At 43.1% G+C, this 22,521-nt stretch overlaps 1 protein-coding gene across 1 annotated transcript in view; it reads left to right on the forward strand.

Annotated features, from left to right (window-relative positions):
• Positions 1 to 7,713, forward strand: part of LOC126474871 (tyrosine decarboxylase-like) — a 167,448-nt gene extending 159,735 nt beyond the window's left edge. The window contains exon 9 of the mRNA XM_050102353.1: positions 7,359 to 7,713. Coding sequence (XP_049958310.1) covers positions 7,359 to 7,598 — 240 coding nt within the window. The 3' untranslated portion in view covers positions 7,599 to 7,713. The remainder of the gene's footprint in view (positions 1 to 7,358) is intronic.
• Positions 7,714 to 22,521: the final 14,808 nt, after the last annotated feature.

Below are 22,521 nucleotides of genomic sequence, written 5' to 3' on the forward strand. Positions count from 1 at the left end.
TGAGAACAGCGAGAAACTTAACATCAGGATTGATGGTCACGAAGTCAATGAAGTTAAGGAATTCTGCTACCTAGGCAGTAAAATAACCAATGACGGACGGAGCAAGGAGGACATCAAAAGCAGACTCACTATGGCAAAAAAGGCATTTCTGGCCAAGAGAAGTCTACTAATATCAAATACCGGCCTTAATTTGAGGAAGAAATTTCTGAGGATGTACGTCTGGAGTACAGCATTGTATGGTAGTGAAACATGGACTGTGGGAAAACCGGAACAGAAGAGAATCGAAGCATTTGAGATGTGGTGCTATAGACGAATGTTGAAAATTAGGTGGACTGATAAGGTAAGGAATGAGGAGGTTCTACGCAGAATCGGAGAGGAAAGAAATATGTGGAAAACACTGATAAGGAGAAGGGACAGGATGATAGGACATCTGCTAAGACATGAGGGAATGACTTCCATGGTACTAGAGGGAGCTGTAGAGGGCAAAAACTGTAGAGGAAGACAGAGATTGGAATACGTCAAGCAAATAATTGAGGACGTAGGTTGCAAGTGCTACTCTGAGATGAAGAGGTTAGCACAGGAAAGGAATTCGTGGCGGGCCGCATCAAACCAGTCAGTAGACTGATGACCAAAAAAAAAAATGGTCTTGATTTTCTCCTCCTGTTCTCAGTAGGCGGTATTGCATGATTCTCAGGAAATATAGAGACCGGCGTTTTGAGGACCACTTCCACGAAATGAATTTGGCGGTAGTGCCAACGTCTGAAGAACGTGAATAAATCCAATGTCGTAGATATATGGACACACGAAGGATACAAACAATGCGTACAGCAATTTCTTGCTAGATAACCTCAAATGGAACCACCTATTGTTTTCCAATTAACACACCGATAAGCCTGATATTTGGGAAACACTAATAAACTTAACTATTAAAAATGTTTCAAACTGATATGCTTTCTTCCAAGGAGGAGAAATTTCTGCCAGATAATTTCAGTTAACTACATCATCCACGCATTAGAAAGACGTTGGACAAAGTCCAAAGACGTCATACTTAACCACATCGAAAATAAGTAAATGCAATTGTTAAGTGGCAGAACGAGACATTTTTATACCCCCACGTATATTCGCATGTTTGTAAACACTGTGACTCGTTCGTTGTTAGAAAGGTGTGTGAGGGCACTAATATAGAGGTATTTGGAATGACGAATAGAAAACTCAAGTATAATTTTTGTTAAAAAAATTAACTGGTAGAGGAAAACAACATAAATAGAAAGAAAAAAATTGTGTTAACATCTTTCGATGTGAGATGAACAGATGAACAGGCAACGAAAGGTCATTACACTGATGTGAAAACTTACGGTAGTTGCTGCCTCTCTCATTTCTAATTTTGAAAAGGACTGTTGTTTTGGTAGACACAAGGGAGAGCAAGAGCAACAACAAAAGCATAAATAAACCGTAACATACAACATCGATTATCCAAATCATATTTATAGATTAGACTAAATTTTCGAGGCACCTTGGAGAAGTTAACTAACAATATGATTGGATTTTCATTTGCGCCTAAAAACAAAGAGACTGGAAGCGACAACACGCAGCTATATATATTTCCCTGCTAAGAAATATTACGCTGTTCCTTTTGCACCAAAATGACAAGTACTAAAGCTGGAAGTTTATGGTCCAGCAAGAACGCTGTTTCTGTACGTCGTAAAATCTTTCCTTCACTTTTACGACACAAAACCGGAAATTAGCACTCCTACTAACTCGACGGACACACTGCGGAGCTTATTCGGTGAAGCTGACTGCCAAGGGTGAGCAGCGTCTCCTCTTAACAGGTATAAGACGGGATCTCACGAATTCGTAGGATCAGTCACTTATTACGTTTACTTAGGGCTCACGTTTACCGTTTACATTAAAGGAGGCTTTCAAGGCATCAAGACGATATTAGTCAAAGGGGTGAGTATTGTCAATGTTCATAACTCATTTCCGTTATCGAGGTTCTGAAATATCGTTAAATTAGTTTTAGAGGGAACTACATATGCTACTTCTTTAGCTGAATCAGCTATCCTTCCGAAGCTCGACCAACATAGTTCCGTTTGAAAGTACCCCATGTTATTGCATCACCATCTCAATGAATAAATAAGGTATAATGAAAACCACACAGCAAAACAATACTTTACTTTTCTTGACAAAAAGCTAATTTCATCTTTTAAGAGTTCTAGAATTGCGTACATAGTACATAGTACCGATCCAAAAATTATTAGATTGTTAGATTGATAGATATAACAGTTTCAAATACTGCTTAAATACGAGGGTTGACTGAAAAGTAAGGCCTCCACCTTCGTAACTCTTCAACAGTTGTCAGCATTGGTATGCGGTGGTACTGGCTTGTTCCGTAGCCTCTTCTCTACAGCTACAGTTGGCAGGAAGCCTTAGCATTGAACGGTTGTGTTGTTATAGTGTAAAGTATGGAACCCCGCGCCGACGGTCGGTCAAAGCGATGTTAGCAACTTGCAGTTATTGAATTCTTGACAACAGAAGGTGTCACCACAAGGGAGATTCATCAGAGAATGAAAGCAGTTTATGGTGATTGTGTTTATGTGAGTGCTGTGCGTTGTTGGGCGAGTAAGTTTAAAGATGTTGAGGCGGGGAAATCTGACCTGCATGACTAACGACGAGTTGGACTTCCTGCGACAGCAACCATTGAGTTTCACAAGCAAAATGTTGACAGATTGATTCAGGACGATCGTCGTATTACTCAGAGACAAATTTCAAGCACAATCGGCATTTCAGAAGAACGTATGTGTCACATTATTGCTTTGCTTGGCTATGGGAAGATCTGTGCACAATGGATACCTTGATGCTGACTCCTGAAATGAAAGCGCACGGACATGAAATTTACCAGGAACTCCTCTCGCATTACGAGAATGAAGGTGACGCCTTTCTCTATTCAATTGTGACAGGAGACGAAACATGTGTTCACCTTTACGACCCGGAGATAAAACGTCGGTCTATGGAATATCGACACAAAGAGTCGCCCCAGAAAAAGAAAATAAAGACGCAGCCCTCAGCTGGAGAAAGCATGACCACAGTGTTCTGGGACGCAGATGGTGGTATCCATGTTGATTTCCTTGATCGTGGAACAACAATAAATTCAGAACGTTACACCAAACCGCTGCGAACTCTGAAACGACAGGTAACAAGGGCCCGAAAGGAAAAGGGAAATGTGTCCTTGCAGCATGACAATGCCAGACCACACACTTCACGTGCTACCACAGCAGAACTTCAGAGACTGAATTTCACCACCGTACGGCATCCTCCATGCAGTCCAGATTTAGCACCTTCTGACTTCCATCTGTTCCTGATGATGAAAGACGATATACGGGGACATCACTATGCTTCTGATGAAGACGTTGAGAGATCATTGTGACTGTGGTTGAGGAAACAGAGTGTCGGCTTCTTCCGTGGCGCCTTCAGAAAACTTGTTCATCGTTGGCAGATATGTATCCAATTGGCTAGTGATTATGTGGAAAAGTGAATATTAGTAAATAAAGCTCACACTCTTAGGATTATTTCTGCGTTTGATTTATTAAAATATTTCCATTCAAACCCAATTATAGAAGGCGGAGGCATTACTTTTCGTTCAACCCTCGCAGAAAAATGCAGCTTTGAATGCTATTACTTCGAAATACAATAATGAGACATTATGAATAATTCTGGAAATGTTGCAGACGAAACAAGTCGCTCAACAAACTCTGAATCAAACGAATAGGAGTGAACAAGGTAACACGTGCAACATCGACCATGACTTGCACTCAGCTTCAAGATGGTTTCTTTGTCAGATAGACGTATATATCCCCGTCATGAATCTCTGCTATATGACTGTTGAACATAAATTAAATCAGTGTTCTCTTTCGTTTATTTATCATTCGGCACATGGTACATCATAAAACCATCGTTGCTGCCCAAAGTATCTCTAAAAATCGACGTAATTTTATTACAATTCATCTCAGCTGGACACCGTTACATGTCCAAAAGAGGTTTTTCTTTGTATTTAGTCACAGTATTCACTGCCGTTTCATAGTTTGATCTAAATATAATTTCCTATTTCTCACTATTATAGATCAAAGACAACAAAAATGTATTTGGAAGCTCTCTCCGCAATTCACATTTACATAATATCATAAACCATTTCTCATAACATTGCTGTTAGATTGGTAGATATAACTGAGAGTTTGAAAACAGTGAGAGACTTAGCTAACAAATCCATAACATCCACTTTTCTGCCAATAATGCTTCTGCAATTAATGATCCAAACAAACAGAACGAAAGGTTCATCTCTAGCAAGAAGACATATGCTTGGATGTTTCTGGTATCTCAACTGAAGATTTTTCAGGGCTCATTTAACTTTAGGACTCTGTATCTCACAATGAACAAAAATGGACTTGTACCACTATTGAAATAAGCCCTTCATATATAGTTTCTGAAAAATAAATTGGAAATCACTTAATGATTAATTTGTATGTCATCATACACATTATTCAAAAGCCTCCGAATAATAAACTGGATATATGCCGAAACCGTGGCAGTCTTGATTTTTCAGTTATTTTGTGCAACAGTACATTTCATTCCATAAATAATAATACGTATGCCTTGTCAGTAAACTGCCTGGGAACACATGGATGTGCATTTTATTTAAGTGCAGTACATTAATACGACGTAACTGAATAGATCTCCTGGTGGAGACACTATCTACAAAATAAAAACTCATGTTCACCATAGGGAGAGTCGTTTTCCGCCATTTACCCCCACCATCTTGAGTTACGTCACGAAACGGACGAAAGCGCCCTCTGCTGATGGTACTGTGTACTAGGTCCAGACCTCGTGGTGAATAGATCTGCATGAAATTGTCCTTTTCCCACGAATCCAGGAGTAGTTCTAATATAAGCAATATTAAATGTGACAAATTAGGTTTAGGAATTTCTGTGAACATTGAGGTGTTTCAGTAAGATTCATCCACTTTCTGAAGACTGTCTCCTACATTAACCAAGATAGAAATTGTGGAATATATTAATTTGTACGTAGGACTAGAAAGTTTTTATTTTCAGAAAACCCATGGGATTTTACAAAAGTATTTCTTTTACAAGGCTGTGCATACAACTCTGCTGAAATTTTTACAGTTATGTTTAGACTCAAAGTTTCCATTTACCTTTCACAAGTGTTCAGCGTGCCCTCCACTGGACGAACGACAAACATCTGCGGTGCTGTTCTCTAAATAAACTCCATTTATAACAGAATCGCACCTGGCGAAACGCAGAATACCTTTTGTTGCTGTGTTAACATCATATCGGTTGGACGAACGTTGGGCAATCAACGAACGAGCTCGTGAGCTGCGCCAGTGAGGCCCCTACCAGTAACTACGCGCACGGACATACACTGTGCAGTCACATTAATGTGACCACCCGTCAAAAGCCCGGGTAGCCACATCTTGTAGCGCGAACCACTGCGAGATGTGCAGGAAGAGCGTCAGTGAGGTTCTGGAAGGTACCGACAGGTATGAGGAACCATGCCAGCTCCGCCGGCCGGAGTGACTGAGTGGTTCTAGGCGCTACAGTCTGGAACCGCGCGACCGCTACGGCCGCAGTTTCGAATCCTGCCTCGGGCTTGGATGTGTGTGATGTCCTTAGGCTAGTTAGGTTTAAGTAGTACTAAGTTCTAGGGGACTGATGACCTCAGATGATAAGTCCCATAGTGCTCAGAGCCATTCGAACCATGCCAGCTCCAGTGTTGTGCCCAACGGCGCTAGGTCTCTCAGTTGAAATTCCATGGAGCGAACAGCTCTGTTGCGCTAGACCTCAGTTTCTGGGGAGTCTGGTGGCCAGGGTAGTTCGGTAAACTCGTCCTGGTGCTCTTCAGACCATGCATGTAGGCTGCGAGCTCCCTGACACGTTGCCGAGCTAGTAAATGCCGTCGTGGCAAGGAATGACAAACTCCATGTAGGGCTGAACATGGTCCACAAGGATAGATGCATACTTGTGTCGATCCATTATGCCTTCCCGAATGACGATATCATCCAGGGAATACCACAAAAACATTCCCCAGACCACAATGTTCCATCCCCTGGCCAAGACTCTTCCAATTGTTGCAGAGTGTTTGGCTCAAATGGTTCAAATGGCTCTGGGACTTAGGGACCGATGACCGCAGCAGTCTGGTCTCTTTAACCCCACAAACCAACCAACCAGACCACTATGGGACTTAACTTCTGAGGTAATCAGTCCCCTAGAACTTAGAACTACTTAAACCTAACTGACCTAAGGACATCACACACATCCATGCCTGAGGCAGGATTCGAACCTGCGACCGTAGCGGTCGCGCGGTTCCAGACTGTAGCTTCTCGAGCCGCTCGGCCACCCCGGCCGGCCAGGGTGTTTGCTTTGAGACGTTTCACACCATACGTCCAAACGGCCATCTGACCCATTTCAAATAAAACGAGATCCATCTGAGATCACATCTCGCCACTCAGTGTGCGTACAGTTGCGTTCGTCGCCAATGTACAGCAGTCATCATGGGTGCATGAAGGAAACACCCGCAGTGGAGGCCCATGCGCAGCTATGGTTGCTGAACTGTTATTGAGGATCACTGTTGGTAGCCCATTGGTTTGTCTGGGCAGTCAGCTGCTCTACAGTTGCACGTCTAATCGCCAGTACCCATCTCTGCAGCCATCATTCACGCCTGTCATCTATGGCCGACGGTGCACCACAGTTGCCTCGGCGCCGGTTCTGGTTAGCGCCACTTTGCCATGCGCAGTATACTTTAACCACGACGGCACGAGAACAATTTAGAAACTTAGCCGTTTCTGAAATGCTTCCACCCTCGGCCCGAAAGTCAATGATCATGCCCATTTTGGGGTAGATAAACCGCTTCGTTTCTGCATTACTATAACGACTGCACTGTTTTCCGCATCCCCCAGACAGGCTTTGTATATCCTCCACTGCTAGTCATGCCACCTGCCGTCAGTGAGTGGCTCTTGGTCGTTGACGTGCCACTTAGGCCATGATCACATTAATGTGATTGGACCGCATAAAAACTCGGGGTACGTGAACAAGCAACTTACATCTGGCGTCGTGGTGAAATTCTAGTTTTGATACGTAACTTAATGTATACGCCAAGTATCTGCCTTCATTCATGTAAAAGATTGTCTTATAAAACGGGATGAATCTTTGAGACACCATGCAATTTTAAGTGAGGTAAAGGAAAAAGCCCAACCGGAGATTACTGAATTGGCTATTGATCTCGAATAGTAAGCGAGTTACTGAATGCGCTTACCGCCCGCCATGTAGCTGATGGGTTTGGTTTTGTTGCAGCCGGAACCAGTGGACGAGGTGTTGGACCTGGAGGACCGCAAGAAGCGCGAGACGCTGGCGTACAAGCGCTCCTTCTTCGTGCGGATGGTGAGCGACCCCAAGCTGTACAACCCCAAGATCGCCAAGAGCCTGCCCGGCAAGCGGCACCGCCACCTCAGCGACCGCGGCGCCACCGTCGACAACGGCGTCTCCATCAACGCGCCGCCCCCGTACGTGCGCAGGCTGCCATCGCTGCCCTAGCAAAGTCAGACGCTGCCAGCCACGACCCACGAGCAGAGCCAGCGCGGGCAGCGCGGCAGGGTCACGAGACACCTGGCAAAGCGAGCGCCCTGCGGGACGGGCAATCATCAACTGAAACACAGCGTTCTTCTTGTCGTAGACAGTACCATCGGCGTTCACCTGCTACCTTACTGGCTTCTTTGCCACAGTTTTCATGCTAATAATATTTATTTGATCCTTCCTCCAGAACCCTTGTCATTTATTTAAAACCACACCCTTTAATTTCTTACCAGACTCCGTAGCAAATAGATGAAGGTGTTTTTGGATTTAGGGCACTTAACACTATTGTCATCAGCGCCCTTACTGGTTACCAATATTTGCATTGCGTGGTCTGAGCTAAACCTGTTCACACAGGTAAATTTTTAGTGACGATTCTGCAACAACATACAGGGTGTCCGAAAAGTATTTCCCTGATTACATAAATCAGGCTAGAAGTAAGATACAAATATGAAACTGGTGTCTAATTGTTTACAAACTATCAAAGTTTTTTTCACATATCAGTAAACTTCCACATGAGCACCCTTGGTGGCACGTAGCAATCTAGGCGATATTCAATTTCCGTCCACACATTAGCCAACATTACTGGAGGGATCGATTCAACGACTGTGGTTATCCGTTGCCGCAGGGTTTCAAGATATGGTACACGTGTTCGGTAGACATCGTCCTTGACATAACCCCATAAAAAGAAGCCCAATGAGGTTATGTCAGGAGCGCGTGGAGGCCAAACCGTTGGCCCATCACGACCAATCCATCGCCCAGGAAAGGTCATATCGAGATAGGCACGGTCGCCCAAACCCCAATGAGGCGGTGCACCGTGTTGCTGAAACAAGATATCGGGGTGATACTGAAGCAGCTGAGGAACAGCATACAGTTGCCACATGTCCAGATACACTGCAGATGTGATGGTAGCCCCAGCGAAGAAGAATGGCCCGATAATTCGATCGTGCAATGGCGCGCACAAAACATTCACCTTTGGACTGCCTCCATGACCTCGCCAGAGTGTTGTGAACCCTAAATGCGCACATTATGGAGATTCACTACTCCACTGACAAAAAAGGTCGCAATTCGTCTGAGATAACTATCATCGTCCTCAATACGTGACAGCATTTCGACCGCAAAGTCATATCGACGTGTACTGTCATTGGGCAACAAGGCCTGAACGATTTGTACTTTGTATGCACGAAACAATAAACGTTTGTGTAAAATGTCATGGAGAGAGCTGTTTGGCATCTGTAATTCACGTGAGCCCCTGCGCACCGATTTCTTCGGACTTCGCAGAAAAGACTGCCTTACAGCTCCCACCCTGCCTGCTGAGGTTCTTGGTCGACCAGACCTCGGTAGGTCAGCAACCGATCCTGTGTTCTTGAACCTCTCATACCAGGCTTTAATGCTCTTGACATCAGGTGGATTCCTTCCAAATGTTGTCTGGAAGTGTCTCTGCACTGTGGTTGGTGATCGTATCTCATGGTACCACAGGACGCACTGTGCCTTCTCCTGATTGGTTAACATGGCTTCTTGGGCACTGCACCTCATCCACTACTTACGTACTGCGAACCTAAAACAGAAAAAAACTTTGATAGTTGTAAACAATTCGACACAAGTTTCATATTTGTATCTTACTTCTAGCCTGAGTTATCAATTTATGTAATCAGGGAAAGTCTTTTCGGACATCCTGTATGTTAGCGAATTACTTTAGAATGTCCGGTTTTGTCGACACAAATATGTGGTTTGCATTCAAGACCCATTTCGTAAAACGTCTTTATGACACAATCTCTTATTTGCATGCCTAGCTACTCAAAGAAAAAATAGCGATCGATCCATCCGTTCATAATTTATTGACTTCCTCCCACAACGCTATAGATAAGGGGCCGCATACCACACAAAATTTTAAATGCGAATTACACTAATGGCACTATCAGGTAAGATGGTGAACGTGTCTTCAGCCAAGCTGAGGGTTGCTTTCACGTCAGCGTATGTAGTTAAAACACAGGTTGAGCATAAAGTCTTTATCTGACTACAAACATGTCTAAGGAATGACAATATACGTGGTTTGTTGCAAATGAGACTCAAATCATAGTTTTTTTTTTATACACTACCACATGTACTCTTTTTGTTGCCCGTGGAACGTCTACGTGATACTCGATTTCTCTCCATGTCTCCAACATTTCTTCCGTCACCACTTTCGCACCGTCTGGTATTAGTGCCGTAAGAATTCTGCGCAGAATCGGAGAGGAAATGAATATGTGGGAAACGCTGACAAGGAGAAGGGACAGGATGACAGAACATCTGTTAAGACATCAGGGAATGACTTCCATAGTACTGTAGGGAGCTGTAGAAGGCAAAAACTGTAGAGGATGACAGAGACTGGAAAACGTCCAGCAAATAACTGAGGAAGTAGGTGCTACTACTCCGGGATGAAGAGTTGGGCACAGGAGAGGAATTCGTGCCGGGTAGCAACAAACCAGTCAGAAGACTGACGACTCAAAAAAATGTTGCGCATCAGGAACTGGATACTTAACGCAACCCCGCAAAAAACCAAGAGACCTGATGTCTGGTGAATGTGGCGGCCGTGATGTTGGACCGTCTCTACTGATCCAGCTGTCCGCAAGTGTTTCATCCAAGAAACTAGTGAACAGATAAATCCGTGATTGGCGGCGCACTACCTTGTTGAAACACTACTCATGACTGAGAATCTTAAACGGTGGTGCAACGTTAAGTTCCGGCATGTCCAGGTTAACTGCTGCACTAATGTAGGCTCTGTCAAAAAGAAAAGAATGGCCCAATAATTATGTTGTGCATTAAGTGCACCACTCGTTCACTGTCGGGCAGTTCCTTATCACGAAATGTGGCTTCTTCGATTCCCAGAGCCAAACATTATGCCCCTTTACATGAAAAGTTGCTTCGTTCGAAAAATAAACTTTATTAAGGTAGTCATTGTCTGCATCGATTTGTTTCAGATACTCCTAGAAACCTTTGCATGTCTCGGCATAGCATCTGGTTGAAAAGGTTGTAGGAATTGCTGTTTATATGTGTGGAAATGCAGCCGTTTTTTTAAAATCATCACTAGTGCTCTGTGACATCTGTTTCTCTGGAAACGAGACCCGTCGATTTCTACAGACTACACTGAAATTCTAATTAAATCAAGGCCCTAAGCTGTCGGCAGGCGTTGATATACATCAACGGGGACAGTTGAAAATGTGTGTCCCGACCGGGACTCGAACCCTGGATCTCCTGCTTACATGGCAGACGCCCCTGCCGAGTACTCTCATTCCTAAAGAACAGACACCATCTTCATATACTTAATTCTAACCGGCCATTGACCTTCCTCTGTGCAGATGCACATGTATTGCCCGAACTCTTACGGGACTCGGTAAGATTGTCTGCCGCGAGTAATGAGTGTATTGGGCAGGGGCTACACGAATGTAGTGTGTGGACATTAAGTTGGGAATGTGGGTCTCACGGGGAGCGTGCGAGGGATAAGTCCCTGCAGTCGCACTATCCTCTGTGCCCTCGGTGGCTCAGATGGATAGAGCGTCTGCCACATAAGCAGGAGATCCCGGGTTCGAGTCCCAGTCGGTGCACACACTTTCAACTGTACCCGTTGATGTATATCAACGCCTGTCGACAGCTTAGAGTCTTGATTTAATTATCATTTCATTCTAAGAGAGCTGCATTGTCACCGATGGTATTTGTTCTTCGGACACCATCTTCATACACTGAAATTATGTGTGCATGGTATAAGCAATGCCACCACTCACACCGGATCTGACACTTCTTGCCATGTCACCAGCACTGCCAGTCTCTATACTTTCCATAGCGTTCTTTGATGTTTTCACATCTATCGCGTGTCGTTCATAGGCACTTCGGAACTGTCGCTGAATTGTAATAGGCGACCGTGTTTCATGAAACCAAAAGAAACATTGCGCTTTCTCCTGCATAGACGCCATTGTGGCAGCAGCACTCATAAATGATGCAATCTGTCACAAAATAGAAAAGAAATCAGATGCTGCTAGAGTACGTGTAGAACTGTCTATCCGTCAGTTACGCTACCGTTTGCAAAAAGCTACACAGACATGTCAAAGTGTACCCATAAAAAACTCTATTAGTTTAGTTACCACTTACAGCAAACTGAATAGCTCTATATCTAGCATAGTTGCTTAAAAACAAATTTTTATCGTCATGTAAAGCACTTATGCTCACCCTGTATGTTGTTCCGGAAGTGGTATTCAGCAGACTTCACATATTAGAGGATCATTCCGCTGGAGGAGAAAATTTTTTGGAAATGAATTATGTCCTATTCACAACCTGGTGAGTGTGGCTGGTATAAGACTTGCCAGGTCTGGGTGGTTGATTTCACTGACATCAAGTAACGTGCTCGAGTCTGGTTGCACTAGAGTCGAAGTAGACTTGTTGAGTTCTGTCGGCGATTGAGATTTTTCTCACCACCCTTTTACTGGCAGATCGACGAAAGGCGATGCTGTGCAATTCCTTGTCACCAGACTGTACACCAGTGCCATTTATCGATCCCACACCTCTCTGCAGATGCGATGGAGTGAGGGTATTCGGCCCTGTTGACGGCGGCCCATGAGAGCCGTGCAGCCCTTGAAGTTATCGATCCATTTGGAGCTATTTTGGAAAGCCCAGCTTATGTCAGCATTTCCACAACCCGATCCAGGATACAAATATAGCAAGCACTACGCTGGACATCCAATCAATTAGCCAAACTACACAAACAGATGTCTGATACACTGTACACGTGTCTGAGGAAGGTGAAGTCGAAGGGAGTACACTAGGATCTTATCAACTAACAATATTACATATTCCACATTATCAGTTATCAGTGGTAAACTATTATTAGGCGTTGTGCAAGTTAGGCATCTGTCAAATAATCTGAATGTATTCATACATTAATGCTCATGTCACTCAACAGAACAAGATCTTGCTTAATCTCCAGATTTATCAGTTTGCAGCCGCGAAAAAGTTGTCGTTTTCCCAACGATGTTTCGACATACAACGCAGCTGTCTTAGTGTCAGGTGCGTCTAGCACATCTCGTTTACTCATTATCTGGATTTTATCCAAGTTATGAAACACACAGGTTGCGCTCTTGCCTAATACATCAGCGATTGTTTCCCAAAGTCGACAACCGTGTTTTATTGCTGGTTCGCTCTCGTCGTATTCCACTTATAGGGTTGTACACATCCCAGACGAGATTTAAACAATTTGAATGCCAATTTAGTTAAACTAAAGCCTCTGTCACAGTTTGTTAAGTTACGTGACATCATAATCTCTTTTCGAATACTGTCCTAGGTGTTTGGTGTCAGTTACGCAACGCTGAAATTTTCGTATTTCATTTTATTCTCAAAGACGGAGTGATACTTGGTGATTGCAGATTTAGATGGTTATCTGAGTCGGACTCTTTCAGTTATATTTCTAGTTCAACTGGCTCTGAGCACTATGGGACTTAACAGCTGAGGTCATCAGTCCCTTAGAACTACTTAAACCCAACTAGCCTAAGGACATCACACACATCCATGCCCGACGTAGGATTCGAACCTGCGACCGTAGCGGTCGTGCGGTTCCAGACTGAAGCGCCTAGAACTGCTCGGCCACAACGGCCGGCTTTCAGTTATGTTTCACAGTTGTCATACATCAAAAAAAAGTTTTCAATCACATCGGTTCCGAGAGTTCAGGCACCTCAACAGAAAAATGGAATAGAGATCAACATCAACATCATATCCACCCTTTTTATTGCTTATGAAAACGCCATATTGCATGTTGTACCACCATACAGCGAGAGCTTCAGAAGTGGTGGGCCAGATTGCTGTACACACCGGTACCTCTAATAGACAGTAGCACGTCCTCTTGCACGGGTGCATGCCTGTATTCGTCGTGGCATACTGTCCAAAAGTTCATCGAGGCACCGTTGGTCCAGATTGTCCCACTCCTCAACGGCGATTCGATGTAAATCTCTGAGAGTGGTTGGTGGGTCACGTCGTCCATAAACAGCCTTTTTCAATCCATCCCAGGCATGTGCGATATGGTTCATGTCTAGATTACATGCTAGCCACTCTCGTCGACCGATGTCGTTAACCTGAGGGAAGTCATTCATCAGATGTGCACGACGGGGGCGCTAATTGTCGTCCATGAAGACGAATGCCTCGCCAATATGCTGCCGATATGGTTGCACTATCGGTCGGAGGATGGCATTCACGTATCGTATAGCCGTTACGGCGCCTTCCATGACCAACAGCGGCGTACGTCAGTCCCACATAATGCCACCCCAAAACAGCAAGGAACCTCCACCTTGCTGCGCTCGCCGGACAGTGTGTCTAAGGCGTTCAGCTTGACAGGGTTGCCTCCAAACATGTCTCCGACGATTGTCTGGTTGAAGGCATATGTGAAACTCATCGGTGAAGAGAACGTGATGCCAATCCTGAGCGGTCAATTCGGCATGTTGTTGGACCAATCTGTACCGCGCTGCATGGTGTCGTGGTTGCAAAGATGGACCTCGCCATTGACGTCGGGAGTGAAGTTGCACGTCATGCAGCCTGTTGCGCACAGTTTGAGTCGTAACACGACGTCCTGTGGCTGCACGAAAAGCATTATCAACATTATGGCGTTGCTGTCAGGGTTCCTCAGGGCCATAAGGCGTAGGTAGCGGTCATCCATTGCAATATTAGCCTTTGGGCTGCCTGAGCGAGGTATGTAATTGGCAGTTCCTGTCTCTCTGTATATCGTCCATGTCCGAACAACATCGGTTTGGTACATTCCGAGACGCCTGGACACTTCCCCTGTTGAGAGCCCTTCCTGGCACAAAGTAACCATGCAGCCGCGATCGAACCGCGGTATTGACTGTCTAGGTATGGTTGAACTACAGACAACAAGAGCCGTGTACATCCTTCCTGGTGGAATGATTGGAACTGTTCGGCTGTCGGACCCCCCCCTATTAATAGGCGCTGCTCATGCATGGTCGTTTACATCTTTGGGCGGTTTTAGTGATGTTTCTGAACAGTCAAATGGACTGTGTCTGTGATACAATACCCACAGTCAACGTCTGTCTTCAATAGTTCTGGGAACCGGGGGTGATGCAAAAGTTTTTTTGATGTGTGTAATTTTTACAACATAGGACACAATACGTTAAAACGGAATGATGTATGCATCTGGTTTCTGGAGGACGAAAATGGCAACAACAACTCAGATCGACATCTGTAATCTGTATATAACCATTTCCAGCGGACGTCGAACATCATACAATCTAGCTTAATAAAGGGAGCAATGTCGCACTGAGTCCTGTTGTAGCTAATTTTTGTAATGATCGGATGAGAGATGCGCTGTCTAATACAATGAAATCTACGTTGCTATATTACCATCAGAAGATATTTACAGAAAATATAAGAAACATTCACACAAGCAGACAGATATATTTTGCACTTCTACAAACTTAATCATTTTCATAATTTATCTGTTATGTGAATACTTTTGTTTAGTATAGACGCGACGTACCTGCATATCCACTAGTAAGGGGCCAGTCCACTTCGAATATCCAGCTCGAGTCTCTGCAATGGAATATGTTTTCATCACGGCCAAGTTTAAATTGTTGCGTGTAGTTCCAGATCAAGAGACTGTAATACAGAGTGCCGGCGGACTCGTTAGGTAAGCCAGCTGCTCGAATCCTATGCCAGTGGTCTGTATATTCGAGACCGCGTCACCGTCAGTTAGCGTCACGGTAGCGGGTGTCCACCACACTGAAACGCCCCGTCTGGTGGTGGCGAATAGCGACCATCTGCCCTCTGGGCAGGGACGCCGTTGCTGCTGGAAATGACTCGGCGTGACCAGTCGTGCCGTAGCAGTAAGTCCAGGGAGGGAGGGAGAGACTAAGTGCTCAGAGCTGTTGCTCTGCCATAGCACTGACCCAGAGAAGCCTGCTGGCAGATCATGCGGCGTCCCAGCCCGACACAGCCCCGTCATCCTGGTTGGGCTTTGAGACCCAGATAATTGCGCTGGTCTTGTTGAAATATTGTTGTTGTTGTTGAGGTCTTCAGTCCTGAGACTGATTTGATGCACCTCTCCATGCTACTCTATCCTGTGCAAGCTTCTTCATCTCCCAGTACCTACTGCAACCTACATCCTTCTGAATCTGTTTAGTGTATTCATCTCTTGGTCTCCCTCTACGATTTTTACTCTCCACGCTGCCCTCCAATACTAAATTGGTGATCCCTTGATGCCTAAGAACCTGTCCTACCAACCGATCCCTTCTTCTAGTCAAGTTGTGCCACAAACTCCTCTTCTCCCCAATTCTATTCAATACCTCCCCATTAGTTATGTGATCTACCCATCTAACCTTCAGCATTCTTCTGCAGCACCACATTTCGAAAACTTCTATTCTCTTCTTGTCCAAACTATTTATCGTCCGTGTTTCACTTCCATACATGGCTACACTCCTTACAAATACTTTCAGAAACGACTTTCTGACGCTTAAATCTATACTCGATGTTAACAAATTTCTCTTCTTCAGAAACCCGACCTTGCCATTGCCATTCTACATTTTATATCCACTCTACTTTGACCATCATCAGTTATTTTGCTCCCCAAATAGCAAAACTCCTTTACTACTGTAAGTGTCTCATTTCCTAATCTAATTCCCTCAGGATCACCCGATTTAATTCGACTACATTCCATTATCCTCGTTTTGCTTATGTTGATGTTCATCTTATATCCTCCTTTCAAGACACTGTCCGTTCCGTTCAACTGCTCTTCCAAGTCCTTTTCTGTCTCTAACGGAATTACAATGTCATCGGCTAACCTTAAAATTTTTATTTCTTCTCAATGGATTTTAATACCTACTACAAATTTTTCTTTTGTTTCCTTTACTGCTTGCTCAATATACAGATTGAATAACATCGGGGAGAGGCTACAACCCTGTCTCACTCCCTTCCCAACCACTGCTTCCCTTTCATGTCCCTCGACGCTTATAACTGCCATCTGGTTTCTGTACAAATTGTAAATAGCCTTTTTCTCCCTGTATTTTACTCCTGCCACCTTCAGAATTGGAAAGAGACTATTCCAGTCAACATTGTTAAAAGCTTTCTCTAAGTCTACAAATGCTAGAAACGCAGGTTCGCCTTCCCTTAATCTAGCTTCTAAGATAAGTGGTAGGGTCAGTATTGCCTCACGTGTTCCAACATTTCTACGGAATCCAAACTGATCTTCCCTTAGGTCGGCTTCTACCAGTTTTTCCATTCGTCTGTAAAGAATTCGCGTTAGTATTCGCAGCTGTGACTTATTAAACTGATAGTTCGGTATTTTTCACACCTGTCAACACCTGCTTTCTTTGGGATTGGAATTAATATATTCTTCTTGAAGTCTGAGGGTGTTTCGCCTGTCTCATACATCTTGCTCACCAGATGGTAGAGTTTTGTCAGGACTGGCTCTCCCAAGGCTATCAGTAGTTCTAATGGAATGTGGTTTCGACTCAGGTCTTTCAGTGCTCTGTCAACCTCTACACGCAGTATCATATGTCCCATTTCATCTTCATCTACATCCTCTTCCATTTCCATAATATTATTCTCAAGCACATCGCCCTTGTGTAGACCCTCTATATACTCCTTCCACCTTTCTGCTTTCCCTTCTTGAACTATTATAGTGCCAACTTCCTGAGCTCGCCCTCAGTCAGTGCTACTGCAATACGCTGCTGAAGCTCACACTAATATTTCCATACATTGTCGTCACGCTATAATACTGTACGAGTGCTCTTCACTATACTCGCCAGAGAACCTACCCGAGGAAAACTAGGTAGGCCTCTCATACTAATAACGATATTTACTTATGTATCGTATAAGAACCCACTTCCACAGCAAATATCGCTAACAACACAACCACAAAAATTACGCTTTCCAAACACGCATCAGTGTCCTCCAAAAGACGCCGTCTCATCCTTGACCCTGCGTAAGATTTTGGAGGAAGACAACGGCAATGTTGTCCACTGCGTATAATTAAAGCTAAAACTGATAGTACAAAGCGTTCATTAATGACCTATGGACTTCTTTGACATTAATGTTGCAGTCTATGTTAACGAGACACCCAAGATGACCGGATCTGTAATTCGTGTATTTACGAGTTCGCAATAAGCATCCTCGTGTTAAAAAGTGAGCAATATGTGAGACAATTACCAGTATGGAAAAGTAACGACTTCACGGAATGTAGATTACATACTGTTTTTGAATCATGGCTGAAATTATAACTGGTCACTAAACTTTCCAAAATCACGTAAAATAAATTTTTTAATTACACCAGAAATATTATGTGTGGTGTCACCGCCAGACACCACACTTGCTAGGTGGTAGCCTTTAAATCGGCCGCGGTCCGCTAATATACATCGGACCCGCGTGTCGCCACTGTCAGTAATTGCAGACCGAGCGCCGCCACACGGCAGGTCTAGAGAGTCTTCCTAGCACTCGCCCCAGTTGTACAGCCGACTTTGCTAGCGATGGTTTACTGACAAATTACGCTCTCATTTGCCGAGACGATAGTTAGCATAGCCTTCAGCTACGTCATTTGCTACGACCTAGCAAGGCGCCATTATCATTTGCTATTTATCTTGTGATGCATGTACCGTCAGACCGATGTTCACCCATTATGGATTAAAGTTAAGTATTCCAGAAGCTACGTACTTTTTTTACTAGACTCAACTCCTTTAACTGTTCCAGACCTCACGCCAGCCTGCGTGAGCTTAAACGCGTGCCTTTCGGATATCTCATAGTGGCTTGGCTGTCTTGCCAAGTCACAACATTATGTGTAATAAGACAGATTTCCAATTAGAAATATTACATTTAAAGAAACCTGCCTTGAAAATAACGAAATAAAGTATTGGGTCAGTCTATTATAAAAATTTATTCACAAAGAAGGGGAGAAAATAAAGAGAGAAAACGTCGCAACGAAACAGGATTTGGTCAATAATTCTTCGTGCCTGTAATAATGAAAAAAATGTGAGGAGTAAAACAAAACGGCATAATCACCAGGGAAGTGACTTTACAAGAACTAACATCGTAAATAATCGTAGAAAAACACAAATTAAGAGATGCAGTAGTGCAATATATGCAGAAAGTGGTTTCACCTACACTGTTCATCAATGATTTGTAGAAATACCTGCGAGTGCAAACTAGTAACATCGACACTTTGTTCTGGCATTTTTTGAAGAAGACTCTAAAGGACGAGCAGTTAGCAAGAAAACCAACAACTACTTTCGAAAATTTCAAAATTCTTTATCTGCCCGACTTGCCTTCAATATCTATCGTCGACTCAGCGATTTACTATAAAGTGAAATAATTTAAGGAAGGCAGGAAGAAATGAAATGAGGGTTTTATGCTTTTCCATAAAATAATAAAAACACTTAAAGTCAGATTTTCTTTACATCTTTATCTCGCGTCTCATAAGATACTGCGTTGTAGGCTCTTTTGATAACACTTTACAGGACCGTGGTCATTAAAAGCAGAAGGATATCTCTTTAGCTTGCATCACCTGACAGTCTGCAGGTAGCCAGTGAGTATCTCATTCCAATGTGCTGAGAAGTTTCTTATGACTGCTTACATAAGACATTCCCGCTGACGAAGACCGTTACATAAACACGAGTAAATTACGTTACAACTGTCAAATATCAGCATCTGCACATTAGTTCAGGATGAATACAGCTAACAATCCGTAGTGAAAAAGCTAACTCCTACGATATAAGTTCTTATCTCAAGGAATGTTTACAAACAATTCATATGTGATAAAGTATAAATCTGCTACTTCTTGATAACTTCACTCTTTACAAAATGCTGCATGCCTCTGGTTCTGACATAAGTATCAACAGGAGGAAATCAAAGAACGATGAAAACAACGAGCAAGTAGCTTGTGTAGAAACACTATTTTTCCGACATAAATCACGCTAAAAAGATTCAGTGCATACGAATGCACTCAAAGCAACCTCGTCCAAATAAAGGATTCGTTTCCTTCTTCGAAGTATTTGAATGTTCAGCGAAAATAACATCCTGCTGAAGACTACCCTATTTAGAGTAAGCCTTTCAATTATAAATCTCCTGTAAAGATACAAAGAAACTAAGTCGACAAATATTTCAAGCAACGCATAAAGAAGATAACAAACAAACATGATTACAATGATAAATACTTCACAGCACAGAACGGAAAGTAATCGTACGCAACCTATCAAGTGGCATAGCTTTCAGAGATAGTTTTCAAGCAAGCAGCAATTGTAAACGAAATTCTATCAGGCTTTTGATTATTTTCACTGAAAATAGTTACGTAAGTATTGAAAAGTACTACCTTAAAATACAAGGAGAGAGAAGAGAATTACAGTTTATCTAGAAATTAGTGATCATGCCTGTAACGCAAGTAAGTTCTAAAATATCACTATTGGTTAAGCTATACTCTATCACGCCAACTATTTGCTACCATCTTCTTACTGTACCTAACACAAGTGATTAATGCAAAGAAAAATGAGAACATCTATATCCAATATTTACGGTACACAGAATAGCTCCCAGAACGCCTCAGTAAAAACAATGGTCTAACTGCGGAGGTAATGCTCAGTACATGCCAGAAATATTACTCATTATCAGTCACTTAGAGAGAGGCAGTCCATCAGGTACGGAAAGTCTGTGGTACAAACTACATCAGGCACAGTGTTTTAAGCGATTCTGGACTTCTTAATCACAGAAGAAACAAGATGACGGAACTCTGAACAGTTGTAAACAAATTATGTACATCTAAAGGGAGAAAATGGATCATAATTGGTGATCCAGGTCCGAAACTGCACGGGCGTAGGAAAACGTAACAGAACTGACAAAAGTTAATGCCCCATCCATATCTACCGCATTCCAGGCAGTGAGACGACGCACTAGCAACACAAGGTGAGCCGGATTGAACGTGGGGAGATCTCTAAATAACAAATTACGTTTTAAATACGTAAATGTGGGCATACATTGGGAGATGTGTTCACAAGGGACACGTAGCGTCCACAAGAGTTAGGTTGGAACATATTTATGTTCTGTGACAAGCAGAACAACGGTATGTCTCCGGTAAAGGTGGTGGAGGGCAGTACTGCAACGGTGTAACGTAACGTTTTGTTGCAAATTGCAAGAAGCGAGGGCGATGTTGGTGCAAGTGCACGAAACAAAAGCTGCGATGAAAATATGTCGTAAATCAGGTTAAAACGCCTTCGAAGGATGTAAAGAATATTAGGGTTTGTCGCCCCATCTACTGCGAGGTCATCACAGACGGAAAACATGATCAAATTAGCCAAAATAATTATTTTTATCATGCTTACACGTTACATTGGGCCAAATGAAACAGTCAGTGAGAGCCTTATCCAAAGATAGAGAATGTTTCAATAATTTCTCAAATAATTTTCCATATCTGTCAGAAGCGAAATTAAAAGAAATTCTCTGTTGAGCCTCATATTAAACTGATAGTTCGGTAATTTTCGCATCTGTCAACACCTGCTTTCTTTGGGATGGGAATTATTATATTCTTCTTGAAGTCTGAGGGTATTTCGCCTGTCTCATACATCTTGCTCACCAGATGGTAGAGTTTTGTCAGGACTGGCTCTCCCAAGGCTGTCAGTAGTTCTAATGGAATGTTGTCTACTCCCGGGGCTTTGTTTCGACTCAGGTCTTTCAGTGCTCTGTCGAACTCTTCACGCAGTATCATATCTCCCATTTCATCTTCATCTACATCCTCTTCCATTTCCATAATATTGTCCTCAAGTACATCGCCCTTGTATAGGCCCTCTATATACTTCTTCCACCTTTCTGCTTTTCCTTCTTTGCTTAGAACTGGGTTTCCATCTGAGCTCTTGATATTCATACAAGTGGTTCTCTTTTCTCCAAAGGTCTCTTTAATTTTCCTGTAGGCAGTATCTATCTGACCCCTAGTGAGATAAGCCTCTACATCCTTACATTTGTCCTCTAGCCATCCCTGCTTAGCCATTTTGCACTTCCTGTCAATATCATTTTTGAGACGTTTGTATTGCTTTTTGCCTGCTTCATTTACTGCATTTTTATAATGCATTTCCTTAAATTCCCACATTTTTGCAGTTTCTTCAGTTTTAATCTACAGTTCATAATCAATAGATTGTGGTCAGAGTCCACATCTGCCCCTGGAAATGACTTACAATTTAAAACCTGGTTCCTAAATCTCTGTCTTACCATTATATAATCTATCTGAAACCTGTCAGTATCTCCAGGCTTCTTCCATGTATACAGTCTTCTTTTATGATTCTTGAACCAAGTGTTAGCTATGATTAAGTTGTGCTCTGCGCAAAATTCTACCAGGCGGCTTCCTCTTTCGTTTCTTACCCCCAATCCATATTCACCTACTACGTTTCCTTCTCTCCCTTTTCCTACTGACGAATTCCAGTCACCCATGACTACTAAATTTTCGTCTCCCTTCACTAGCTGAATAATTTCTTTTATTTCATCATACATTTCTTCTATTTCTTCGTCATCTGCAGAGCTAGTTGGCATATAAACTTGTACTACTGTGGTAGGCGTGGGCTTCGTATTTATCTTGGCCACAATTATGCGTTCACTATGCTGTTTGTAGTAGCTTACCTGCATTCCTATTTTCCTATTCATTATTAAACCTACTCCTGCATTACCCCTATTTGATTTTGTGTTTATAACTCTGTAGTCACCTGACCAGAAGTCTTGTTCCTCCTGTCACCGAACTTCACTAATTCCCACTATATCTAACTTTAACCTATCCATTTCCCTTTTTAAATTTTCTAACCTACCTGCCCGATTAAGGGATCTGACATTCCACGCTCCGATCCGTAGAACGCCCAAAAAGCTATGCCATTCTATTTCCTAAAGTAACTCAGTAATT

This window comes from Schistocerca serialis, chromosome 4 (genome assembly GCF_023864345.2).
Source record: "Schistocerca serialis cubense isolate TAMUIC-IGC-003099 chromosome 4, iqSchSeri2.2, whole genome shotgun sequence".
Classification (NCBI taxonomy): domain Eukaryota; kingdom Metazoa; phylum Arthropoda; class Insecta; order Orthoptera; family Acrididae; genus Schistocerca; species Schistocerca serialis.